The 13,134-nt window shown below is 45.0% G+C and overlaps 1 protein-coding gene across 1 annotated transcript; it reads right to left on the reverse strand.

Annotated features, from left to right (window-relative positions):
- Positions 1-4,169: 4,169 nt before the first annotated feature.
- Positions 4,170-12,481, reverse strand: LOC142209469 (nicotinamide N-methyltransferase-like). Its single transcript, XM_075278460.1, has 3 exons — positions 12,325-12,481; positions 5,746-5,953; positions 4,170-4,590 (listed from the first exon to the last, which is right to left on the reverse strand). The coding sequence occupies exons 1-3, from the start codon at positions 12,479-12,481 to the stop codon at positions 4,170-4,172; spliced, it is 786 nt and encodes a 261-aa protein (XP_075134561.1).
- Positions 12,482-13,134: the final 653 nt, after the last annotated feature.

The raw sequence follows: 13,134 nt of genomic DNA on the forward strand, positions 1-13,134 counted from the left end.
CAGGTGTCACGACGGTAGTGTGGTGGGTCCTGATGTTAACTGCAGTGTGATGGTATTCAGAAGGGTCCTGATGGTAAGTGCATGGATGACCTAGAGCAGGGTTAGGGAACGTACGGCTCTCCAGCTGTTGTAAAACTACAGTTCCCAGCATTCATACTTGCTCTGTTGTTCTTGGAACACCCATGGAAGTGAATGGATCATGATGGGAGTTGTAGTTTCACAACAGCTGGAGAGCCGAAGGTTCCCTACCTCTGACCTAGAGTAATAGCTCGCTACTAGAGATGAACGAGTACTATTCGAAACGGCAGTTTCAAATAGCAAGCTCCCATAGGAATGAATGAATGCAGCCGGCACACAGCCGGGGCCGGCGTCCTGCCGCTTAACCCCCTGCGTGCCGGCCACTCCCATTCATTCCTATATGAGCGTGCTATTCGAAACTGCCATTTCAAATAGTACTCGCTCATCTCTATTCGCTTCCTAAACTCTTTCTGTTCAGAGATCCTGTCAGTAGATTCCTTACTTACTCTTTCCTTGGACTAAGCCCATCCCAGCAAGACAATGCAAAATAATGATGATTGGGGCCCGACAGCAGTATTTACAAGGTGGGGCCCAGGAAGGCAGGATATTGGTAGGCCTTCATCTATGAATGGATGTCATCTCAGGGGGTCTATATAATAATAAACTGGGATGTTGTAAATACAATTCTTTATGCTATACTATCTATGTGGCAACTCAGATGTAGGGAACTGGAGTATGGGACTAGTAGAGACGGTGTTGATGTCACAGGGTAGGCTGAGGACCCTCAACCAAACACGTCCAGTGAACTTCTCAGAAGATAGTTGTTCTGTAAGCATCTTAAAATGATTCCTATAAGCCTGAAGAAAAATCATTACTAAAAAAACGTAAGCGTGTATTGTATGAGCGATGGAATCAGATACCTTGCAACTTACTTGTGGATTATATTATCGCTATTCTTCCTGCATAGTCCATGCATGTTAGATTTGTATAATCATCATCATCATCGTGATTATTATCAAGTCACTTATTCTGCACTTGTTTTGATGGCGTCCCAACTAATTTCCAGCTCAATTGCAAAAAAAATCTGCATATAATTTCATGTATACTTCTTTTGCATACAAAGTTCTCTGTGAACAGAAGAAGGTTACTCAGGGGTCTCCACCACCAACAAGTCTTCACTAACCTGTCTCAGTAGAGGTGACTATACATATTATGTAGAAGTAGACTGAACAATTATATGGTGACTGTTCATATACTGCATATTTGCCCTACTGATTTTGAATTGTATTTGTGCAATACATCGAATTCATGGAGAATATTGGAGTATTTTTTATGCATTTGCTTTCTCATTCCATCCCAGCAGTTGTTAGTAATGGTACCCATAAGGATTTGTTACAGCAATGACTGTAAGGTTTCTTTCCTAGTGAAACAGAATTAGCACAAGGTACCAGCTGTTCTACAGTAAATCCTGCAATTTTTTTTTTTACTTTACGCTTCTTTATGTTTTAGACTTGTAAACCTAAGATCTTCTTCTTGGCCATTTCCAGCCATGTAGTCAGCACTGATTGCTCTACTAAGGTCCGGCCATTGGTTTCTATGGTTGGCCACCGATACTTTTTTGATGTTTGTAGTACATTCTATGGAAAATACTCAGAAAATAGCCACTGAGTAGTATACAGAAGGCTATGTCCTATCATTTGTAGGTGGGATAGACTCTTTTTGACTTAACCAAATACAGGACATTTGTCCTTTTGAGCATCTCTTGTCAAAGCTATTAATTCTCCCATATGGGACCTACTGGGTTGATAACTGCAAATCCCGACCTGCAGATCATCTTGAGATAGAAAGGGCAGTGAAAGTATTAGCAGAAGGAGGAGGAACATGAGCTGAAAGAAGTATTTCTGTCTGATAAGATATAAGATATTACAAAATTTCTTATAATCACCTGTAATATTCATTTATGCAAAGTTTATTGAAAGGACATTGTCTATTTAAGATGTATACAAGGAGATTACAGGAGGAGAAGTTGCATATGTACATGACATAATCCAAAAATATAAAAAACTTGAGATATTCTAGGTAAAAACAACTTTAAGGCCGAGGCCCCACGTGGCGTAAACACCGCAATTTGGCCGCGGCAGAAAAATCACAGCGTTTTACATTCAGGGCAAAGTGGATGGGATTCTAGCAAATTCCATGCCCACTTTGCGGTAAAAACCGCGCTGCGAACAAGCCGCGATTTCCAACACCTGCACGTCAAACTCCAGTCCAAAAAAGCCCATCTGAACTTACCCTAAGGTTGAGGCCTATAGTCACACAATGTAAAGAGAAAGGCACAGAACGGGGGTTGTGACGCATATTTGGCACAAGAAAGGTCCTTGCGCCAAATGTGGCCCACAACGTTAACCCTCTACACCAGAAAACTGATATAAAGGGATTAATAAACTCCCACCAGTATGTTTTAAGTAATATACAGTGGGGCCAAAAAGTATTTAGTCAGTCACCAATAGTGCAAGTTGCACCACTTAAAAAGATGAGAGGCATCTGTAATTTACATCATAGGTAGACCTCAACTATGAGAGACAAAATGAGAAAACAAATCCAGAAAATCACATTGTCTGATTTTGTAAGAATTTATTTGCAAATTATGGTGGAAAATAAGTATTTGGTCAGTAACAAAATTTCATCTCAATACTTTGTTATATATCCTTTGTTGGCAATGACAGAGGTCAAACGTTTTCTGTAAGTCTTCACAAGGTTGGCACACACTGTTGTTGGTATGTCGGCCCATTCCTCCATGCAGATCTCCTCTAGAGCAGTGATGTTTTGGGGCTGTCGCTTGGCAACACGGACTTTCAACTCCCTCCAAAGGTTTTCGATAGGGTTGAGATCTGGAGACTGACTAGGCCACTCCAGGACCTTGAAATGCTTCTTACAAAGCCACTCCTTCGTTACCCTGGCGGTGTGCTTTGGATCATTGTCATGTTGAAAGACCCAGCCACGTTTCATCTTCAATGCCCTTGCTGATGGAAGGAGGTTTGCACTCAAAATCTCACGATACATGGCCCCATTCATTCTTTCATGTACCCGGATCAGTCGTCCTGGCCCCTTTGCAGAGAAACAGCCCCAAAGCATGATGTTTCCACCCCCATGCTTTACAGTAGGTATGGTGTTTGATGGATGCAACTCAGTATTCTTTTTCCTCCAAACACGTAAAGTGGTGTTTCTACCAAACAGTTCCAGTTTGGTTTCATCAGACCATAGGACATTCTCCCAATACTCTTCTGGATCATCCAAATGCTCTCTAGCAAACTTCAGACGGGCCCGGACATGTACTGGCTTAAGCAGTGGGACACGTCTGGCACTGCAGGATCTGAGTCCCTGGCGGCGTAGTGTGTTACTGATGGTAGGCTTTGTTACATTGGTCCCAGCTCTCTGCAGTTCATTCACTAGGTCCCCCCGCGTGGTTCTGGGATTTTTGCTCACCGTTCTTGTGATCATTTTGACCCCACGGGGTGAGATTTTGCGTGGAGCCCCAGAGCGAGGGAGATTATCAGTGATCTTGTATGTCTTCCATTTTTGTAATTATTGCTCCCACAGTTGATTTCTTCAATCCAAGCTGGTTGCCTATTGCAGATTCAGTCTTCCCAGCCTGGTGCAGGACTATAATTTTGTTTCTGGTGTCCTTTGACAGCTCTTTGGTCTTCACCATAGTGGAGTTTGGAGTCTGACTGTTTGAGGGTGTGCACAGGTGTCTTTTTATAGTGATAACAAGTTTAAACAGGTGCCATTACTACAGGTAATGAGTGGAGGAAAGAGGAGACTCTTAAAGAAGAAGTTACAGGTCTGTGAGAGCCAGAAATCTTGATTGTTTGTAGGTGACCAAATACTTATTTTCCACCATAATTAGCAAATAAATTCTTACAAAATCAGACAATGTGATTTTCTGGATTTGTTTTCTCATTTTGTCTCTCATAGTTGAGGTCTACCTATGATGTAAATTACAGATGCCTCTCATCTTTTTAAGTGGTGGAACTTGCACTATTGGTGACTGACTAAATACTTTTTGGCCCCACTGTATCAGTCACTTTACCAGATGCATAAATAAGGTCAAGGAACACCAAATTTCTGCCTGGATTATTCCACATGTATTAAAGTTTTTGGGCGAGAAGGCAGAAGACATTTTTACAGTCAAATACCTCCTCTGATAGGTGGAAGTCTTTAAACATATGAAACTCTTCCATTTTGCAGCCGCTCTCAACCACCGCTTCCCGGACAATGTTCTCATTGAGTGACAGAAGTGGAAACTTTGTCTCTCCAACAAAGTAATAAGAAGCTCCAAAGTAATCAGTAAGTATCAGATGTCCTCCGGGCTTCACCAGAGATACAATGTTCTCAAGAGCAATTTTAAAGTCTGTAAAAGTTTTGCAAGCGCATATAAGACAACCAGCAACTAACACGCAGTCTGCCAAAGGAAGTGAATTGGGTTGCAATGGGTTAGTCAAAGTGACGTCACACTTCATGAGAGAGACATTTCTTCTTATCTTCTCTTCCTTACCATTGGGGGATGATCTAGGAAGCAATGTTAGAGTAATTTTTAGCCACGGGATGATAAAGATGATTATTTTTTTTTAAAGGGGTTGTCTGAGGAGTTAAGAGTTCACTAAATGACCCATCGGACCCTAAATGATGGACCTGAGTATTCTAGCCTGGTCCCGACCTCCCAATCATGTGATCAAAACTAGATGCTGATCCACATAATGGTTTGCCCCCTTCCTCGATTTCACAGGTAACTACCTGTGTTATGGGGGCTGTTTGACTATAGAAATTTCATGGTACAGTGTCCACCAGATCAGTTAAAGGGAGTCTTTCACTGCCGCCAGATACTTTAAACTGCTCCCATAGTGCTGTAGTTACTGGTAGCAGAATAAAAACCATACCTTTGTTAAGTTTCAGAATCCCAGGGTTGATATGTAAAAAAAAAAGCACTTTTATTCTCTATTCAAATGAGGATTTTGGAGCACAGGGGGCGTTTTTTTCTATTACTGAGCACTGCTACATCATCACTATAAATACGCCCATCCTGCATTCAGCTCACCCCTCTGGGCAGTGGGATTTGATCCTCCCAGTGTCAGTTGATCCTCACACTGCCCAGAGGGATAAGATGAATGCAAGATGGGTGTGTTTAGTGATGATACAGCAGTGATACATAAGATAAGAAAACTTCCTCTTTACTCCAAGATCCTCATTTGAATAAAGAATAAAAGGTATTTTTCTATGAATCCCTGAGGCCCTGAAACTTAAGAAAGGTATAGTTTGGTTAGTTCTGCTAACAGCATCTACAGCATTATGGGAGCAATTTAAAGTAGCTCGGGGCAATGATAGACTCCCTTTAAGGTAATTCTTACCTTTCCAGTCAACCCCTATAAGTATTGATTACAGTGAATATACCTAAATAGCTTCTAAAACAGTTATATACTGTTGTATGTGCTATTTTGCTTCTGATAAAATAACATTTAAACTGTCTACCAGAGCCCCCATCTATAATTTAGTGACCATTTTGGTGTTAGTAGAGTCCCTATAAGATGAGCATACAAATTAGATAAATTTAAGCCAAATTCACCAATTTCGTCAGGAATGACTGACAATCTGATACCTCCCATCTGCCCATATTAAACCCTTCCCACTCAGTGCTGTCCTATAATGTCGTACTAAATATATAGTTACCCATTGTTTTCAAGATCACAGACAAATCTTATGTACGGAGACCAATTGAAAGCATCATTTTCCCGATTTAGCCATTTCTTAATTTCGTCAAGGTTGCCTTGGAAATAATCAGTCAGATAAATCGTTCCAAAAACTTCACATGCAGAAAGGATATGCTGTATAGAGGGACCAGCGCCGATCTCGATGAAGCTATGACCTTTTACACGACCTGATGAAAGTTAAAATCGTATTGAAAGGGTATTTATAATCACAACTTCAATAAATATCAACGGTACAAAGTCCATAGATGAAGGGGATATGTCAAGACGACAACTTATTACACTATTAGCGAGGCAACACAATGGCTCAGTGGATAGCACTGAAGTCCTGGGTTCGAATCCTGCCAAGGACAACATCTGCAAAGAGTTTGTATTTTCTCCCCATGTTTGTGTGGATTTTCTCCCATATTCCAAAGACATACTGATAGGGAAAAATGTACATTGTGAGCCCTATGTGGGGCTCACAATCTACATTAAAAAAAAAAAAAAAAAAAAAATCTAGGAGCTTTCTATCACAACCAAAGTTCTGTATTCACATCAGTTCTGATCACTTCTCCATAGATGTCTTATACTATGCATGGGGCTGTTTCTGAATATTAGGCAAATACTCTTCTATTTATTGTGTGCAGTGTATGTCAGCTTCATTTACCAGACCAGGGAACACTGCAAATGTATAGATGGATCCTGCATAGGGGAAATGTAAGGCAAATGTATCATGGCCAAAAATAGTTTTGTATCCCAATGACACACATAATATTTTTAGAGTAGCCAAACCCAGAATTTTTTTGACAATTCATACTAAGCTCATTTTGTCAGGAACTATGACACCCCAGGAAATGATGCCAACACCCTGGAATGCAACTGGGACAGCAGGGGAAGCATGTCTGGGGGCATCTAACATGCCCAAGTCACAGTTTTACCCCAACATCACAGCCTATCAACTACACACTTTCTACACTCAAAAACCCACTATGAAAGTGGAAAAATACCTGGAAACCTTTTTTCCTCCCCAATTGGATGGACAGAAACCCAAATTTTACTCTAATGAAACCTTAACAAGCACCACTTTAAATCACGTTGCCCATGACAACCACAGATGGAATAGGCAATGGGAAATCCAACAGTACCTTCCCTTAACTGTCATTGTGGATGTGTGTGTGTGTGTGATGTGGTAAGACCTTCCAAAATTCACTTTCCTGGTCCTTAACGTGAGCCCTTCCAAATTAAGTTAGAGGCCCATAAGCTGAGCTACCAGCAGAGTTTTAGGCCCTTTAACTTAGTTGAGCCTTGCACCAGCAGTGCTTTTGGCCCTTGGGGTTAGTTGAGCCTCTAACCAGCAGAGTTCGGGGAAATCAGGGTGGATTGAGCCTAGAAGGATCAGAATTGTGCAACGCAGATGGTGGGGGAATATGAGGAGGAATTGTAGAAGTTGAGTGCAGACATGACAATTCATGTTGGGGTGCTTGACACTGGTGGGCACGAAAATGATGGGTCTATCCAGTGGCTGTTTATTTTGATGAAAGTCAGCCAGTCAGGACTCTCAGCTGACAGCCGGCTGCGCTTATCTATGATGATACCACCCGCTGCGCTGAAAACCCTTTCAGATAGCACGCTGGCGGCAGGACAGGACAGCACCTCCAAGGCATATAGGGCAAGTTCAAGCCACAGGTCCAACTTCGACACCCAATACGTGTAGGGCGCAGATGGATCGGAGAGGACAGGGCTGTGGTCGGACAGGTATTCCAGCAACATGCACCTATACTTTTCCTGCCTGGTGACACTAGACCCATCAGTGGCGGGAGTTTGGTGAGGGGGTGCCATTAACGTGTCCTAGAGCTTAGGCAGTGTACCCCTTGTGGGTGTGGACCGGATGGCACTTGTTCGCCTCATGAAGGAACTGTCCTCTCTGCCGCCAACGATACTTGATGGAAACATCTCCATCATGTTCTGCACCAATTGCTTGTGGCAGTCATTAATACAATTGGCCCTCCCCTCTACTGGAATAAAAGATGAGATGTTATTTTTATACCGGGGGTCAAGGATTGCATATATCCAGTATTGGTTGCTCTTGTCACTTGAAAGCACCCCAACATGAAGTCAGCCATGTGTGCCAGAGTGTTACTTGGCATGACTTCGCTACCCCCACTTGAATGATCACTCTCCATTTCCTCCTCTTCCTCCTCCTCCTCCTCCCTTTTGCCCCATCCGCACTGCAAGAATGGGATGCATTGAACTTCCCTGGTAGCCTCCTGTGTCACAATCATATCATCTGCCATGTTTTCATCCTCCTCCGTCATTAAATGCTGTGAAGCGTACAGGTGTGTAGGACTACTCTCCTGCTGTGACGGTTCTGCTGCTATCCCAGACTCCTCAGTGTGACCTGTGTTATCCCTGATGGCAATGAGGGATTCTCGAATCACACACAAGAGCGGGATTGTTACGCTCACTAGTGAGTCGTCACAGCTGACCCTCTTGGTGGACTTCTCAAACACCCATAGGATTTTACGTAGGTCTCCCATCCATGGCCACTCATGGTTGAGAAACTGAGGGAACTGACTTTGTGGCACCCTAGGGTTTTAGAGATGGTACTCCATCAAAGGTCTCTGCTGCTCAACCACTCTGCTCAACATATGATATGTTGAGTTCCAGCATGTGGGGACGTCGCACAACATCTGGTGTTTGGGCAGATGTAAGCGTTGCTGGAGTTTTTTGAGGCTAGCAGCGGCTACTGTAGACTTGCAAAAGTGGGCGTACAAGCGCTGCACTTTCACCGGTAGCTCGTGCACATTTGGGTATGTCTTTAAAAAATGTTTCACCACTAGGTTAAAGACGTAGGCCAGATATGGAACATGTTGGAGGCTGGCAAGCTCCAGAGCTGCTACCAGGTTCCTGCCGTTATCAGACACAACCATGCCTGGGCCCAGGTGCAGCGGCTCAAACCGTATTGCTGTCTCCTCGAGGAGGGTATCCCTCACCTCGGAGGCAGTGTGCTGTCTGTCCCCCAAGCTGATGAGCTTCAGCACAGCCTGCTGACGTCTACCCATGCCAGTGCTGCAACGTTTCCAGCTCGTAGCTGGAGTCAATTTAATGGTGGCGGAGGAGGAGGGTGACTGTTTCAGAGCCCCTGCCAGGAATGACAGGCGGGGAGACGAGGTACCCTGGCCCAGTTTATGACCCAGTCCCAGCCTCAACTACATTCACCCAGTGTGCCGTCAGTGAAATGTAGCGTCCCTGTCCGCATGCACTTGTCCACGCGTCTGTGGTCAAGTACACCTTTGTGCAAAGCACAGAACTTAGGGCCCGCCTGATATTGCGTGACACGTGCTGGTGCAAAGCGGGGACGGCAAACCGGGAGAAGTAGTGACGGCTAGGGATGGCATAGCGAGGTGCCGCACTTGCCATCAGGTCCCGGAAGGCCGGAGTTTCCACAAGCCGGAATGCCAACATCTCCTGGGCCAGGAGTTTGGAGATGTGCGTGTTCAAGGCTTGTGCATGTGGGTGGTTAGCGCTGTATTTTTGCCTGCGCTGAAATGTCTGACGATGATGGGTTGCTGGGAGGAGGCGCATGATGGTGCAGGAGAAGGAGATGAGACAGGAACAGGGGAGGATGGGGGAGAAGTCCCCAAAGTGGCGGAGCCAGATTTTGCGGTGTCCTGGCTGGTGCTCTGGACTGCAGCACCAGCACTGGCAACAGTGGGAAAGGCAGTGGCGGCAATGCCGGACGACGATTGTCCTGTGTTTGCTCTCTCCCACTGAGCCCAGTGCTTGGATTCCAAATGACGGCGCATGGAAGTGGTCGAAAGGTTGCTCTTTTCAGAGCCCCTACTCAGTTTCGAGTGGCAAATTGTGCAAACCGCACTATATTTGTCCTCCATGCATTCCTTGAAAAATCTCCACACCATCAAGGAACGTGCCTTCGATGGGGGAGTTTTTATGGGCTGGCTATGATAGGGAACATCTTGGGCCATTCTGGGTGTGGCCTGGCTTTGGCGAAGCAGCTGACCTCTGCCTCTGGACATGCCTCTGTCTTTAGCTACCCTCTTTGGTGCTGCACCTCCCTCAACATCGACACTGCTTTCCCCGCTTGACTTCCCCCCTGTCCAGGTCGGGTCAGTGTCCTCGTCATCCACCACCTCCTCTGCCAATTCCTCTCTCGCCTCCTCCTCCTGAAAACCGCACATGGCAACAGGCTGCCCTGATTGCAACTGTGTCTCGTCATCGTCACTGAGGGTGGCTTGCTGGTCAACCACCACAAAATCAACAGGAGATGGAGGAGACTCGACTCCAGTGCTTGGGCATCTGGACACAGAAAGTCGTCTGGTAGCTCCGTGGAATCGGGAAATGGAGGGACAGGGAGAGGGACAGTTAAAGGACCAGAGAACAGTCCCTGGGAGCAGGGAAAGTTGGGATTACTCTGCTGAGAAGATTGTGCATTTTGGGAGGAAGGCTGACCAGAATATTGTGTAGGAGGAGGAGTTGAGGTAGAGGCTGACTGGCTTGTGGATAATGTGGTGGAAGCATTATCCGCCAGCAAATTTTACACATGTTCCTGGTGCTCGGGCCTACTTAGGTTTGTGCCCTGCAACCTACTTAATGTGGCCAGCAAGCCAGGGACTGTGGAGAAGCGCAATGCTTGCTGCTCCTGAGGAGTAGGCACGGAATGCGCTGTGGCTTCACCGCCACCTTGCTCCCCAGAATGTTCGTTTGAATCAGAGGTCACATGTCCTCGGCAGCCAATGGCTTTTTCCTACTTTTTTCAATGCCTCCATTGTCATAGTTCCTGTCCCACCTCCCCTGCGCTGTTATTGGTGCAGAAAAAGCGCCAGGAAAGGTGGGAGGGGAATCGAACTGTAAGTGCATTTTCAACGCGGTGTTCGTATCGAATAATTATGTAATGTATACTTAGTATACGTGGTGGTTCTGTAATGTACACTTAGTACATCTAGTAATGTAATATATAATTAGGACAGTGGCGTAACTAGGAATGGCGGGGCCCCGTGGCAAACTTTTGACATGCCCCCCCCCCCCCGACCGACACCGACGCCGAAGACCTCGACTGACCCCCTCCTGCGCATTCTATTATCCCCCATAGTGGGCCCTGCACACAGTGTTATCCCCCATAGTGGCCCCTGTACACAGTATTATCCCCCATAGTGGCGCCTGCACACAGTATTATCCCCCATAGTGGCCGGGGGAATAAAAACATAAAAAAACTACTGTTTCTTACCTGTCCCCCGGCTCCTACGCTGTCGGCCTCCGCTGCCGTCCTTCTGCAGGTACGTCGGACGTCACATGACCCGGGACACAGGCCGGGTTCATGTGACGTCAGAGACGTCAGACAACAAGGAAGGAGGCCTGGCCAGGATCGTGGAGAGGTAAGTAATAGAGATGAGCGAGTAGTACTTGATCGAGTTGGTATTCGATAGAATACTACGGTTTTCGAAATACTCGTACTCGATCGAGTACCACTCACTATTCAAATGTAAAAGTTCGATGCAGAACCAGCATTGATTGGCCGAATGCTATACAGTCGGCCAATCAACGCTGGTTCTTCTCCTGCCTTTAGAAGTCTTCTCCGTGCAGCGTCCCCGCGGCATCTTCCGGTTCTTCATTCACTCTGCCAGGCATCAGGCCTGGGCAGAGCCGACTGCACATGTCTGCTTGTAGTGCGGGCATGCGCAGTCGGCTCTGCCCAGGCCCGATGCCTGGCAGAGTGAACTCAGAGCCGGAAGATGCCGCGGGGACGCTGCGCGGAGAAGACTTCTCGGAGGATCCAGCCCGACCCTCACTCGTGGACTTGGTAAGTATAATTTGATCGAACGTTGCCTACCCCTGAAACGAGCATTTTCCCCCCATAGACTATAATAGGGTTCGATATTCAATTTGAGTAGTCCAATATTGAGAGGCTACTCGAAATGAATATCGAACCTCGAACATTTTAGTGTTCGCTCATCTCTAGTAAGTAACAGTGTTTTTTATGTTTCTTACCTCTCTCGGTCCGCCAATCATTATACTTGGGGTCCCAAAAGACCCCCGAGTATAATGATAGCAGCGGTAGGGGCTGTCACCGGGCCCCTAATGTCCCGGGTCCTGTGGCAGCTGCCTCTGCTGCTATGGCGGTAGTTACACCACTGACTTAGGACATGTATTAGTGATGTATTGTAGTGTACACTTAGTACATATACTGTAGCAGTGATATAATGTACAGTACATTTGGGACATATAGTAATAAAGTAGTGTACACTTACTACTGTATAATACAATATAACTCAGTAATATAATTCACATTTACTGCATGTTCTTATGTAATGGTTATTTGGCTTCTACTCTGGTAGACAATCCTAAATTTAATGGAAATGGACATTAAATCACGTTTAGCAGCTTGTAATCTCAGTTCAATGAGAAGGTTCCTGCACATGGGTGCTCAATTGTCCATGAACCCATCACCAGAACTCATAACATGCTGAAAACTTGGAAGCCGGATTAAAACCACAACAATATAATCTGTGATCTACTTAACGTGATTAGGATTTGTACTTACCTGAACTAAAAACATTACTCAAAAACGTCAGCAAAAATATCGACTCTTTATCGATTTCCTGGGTTTCCGGGTGTACCCCATAAAATATATCCAGATATTTTCTTGCATCAAAATTGCTGTCATAAATGTGGTTATCTGAGGTGGACACGACCTCCATCCTTTATTACAAACCTGTTGACGAAATGTGAGAAGATCCATTCAGTACACAAGTCTTCAGTGTCTGGTAAAGTCTAGTCCATGATAAGTCCTGCAATGTTGCATCTACTAGGTGGTACATATAATAATGTCACCTTTACGTCATAGCTTGTATATTGGTTTTGGGTAAGAGATGACAACCTTACCTTGCTTAGTTCCTCAGTTTCTGACCTGCAGCTTGTGAATTACAATGACATAACTAAGGAGGCTTTACTAAGAAACCTGATGCGTGTATTGTAAGATCCCTCCTTCCCTACAGTGATGGGATCAGATGCCTTACACCTTTCTTGTGGGTTACATTAACACTTAGTGCTGCATAGCCCGTGCGGGACAGATCTGCACAATCATCATCATATCAAGTGACTTCTCTAGCATCTGTTTTGCCACTGCCCTAAATAGGTAAATCTATCCATACATGTTAGATGTCAGACTGCTATCGCCTGTCTGGAAGGAATAGACAATGATCAATAGTATAGACGACTGTTCCAAACACTTAATATACATTTCTGAGAAAGCTTATTTACCCCAAACACGTGATCTTTACCAGATTAAACTCTGACAATATAAAGGAAGTGACACAAAGTAATACTAAAACATTTTTATGAAAAAGTTCTA

The sequence above is a fragment of the Leptodactylus fuscus genome, chromosome 6 (assembly GCF_031893055.1).
Source record: "Leptodactylus fuscus isolate aLepFus1 chromosome 6, aLepFus1.hap2, whole genome shotgun sequence".
NCBI lineage: Eukaryota > Metazoa > Chordata > Amphibia > Anura > Leptodactylidae > Leptodactylus > Leptodactylus fuscus.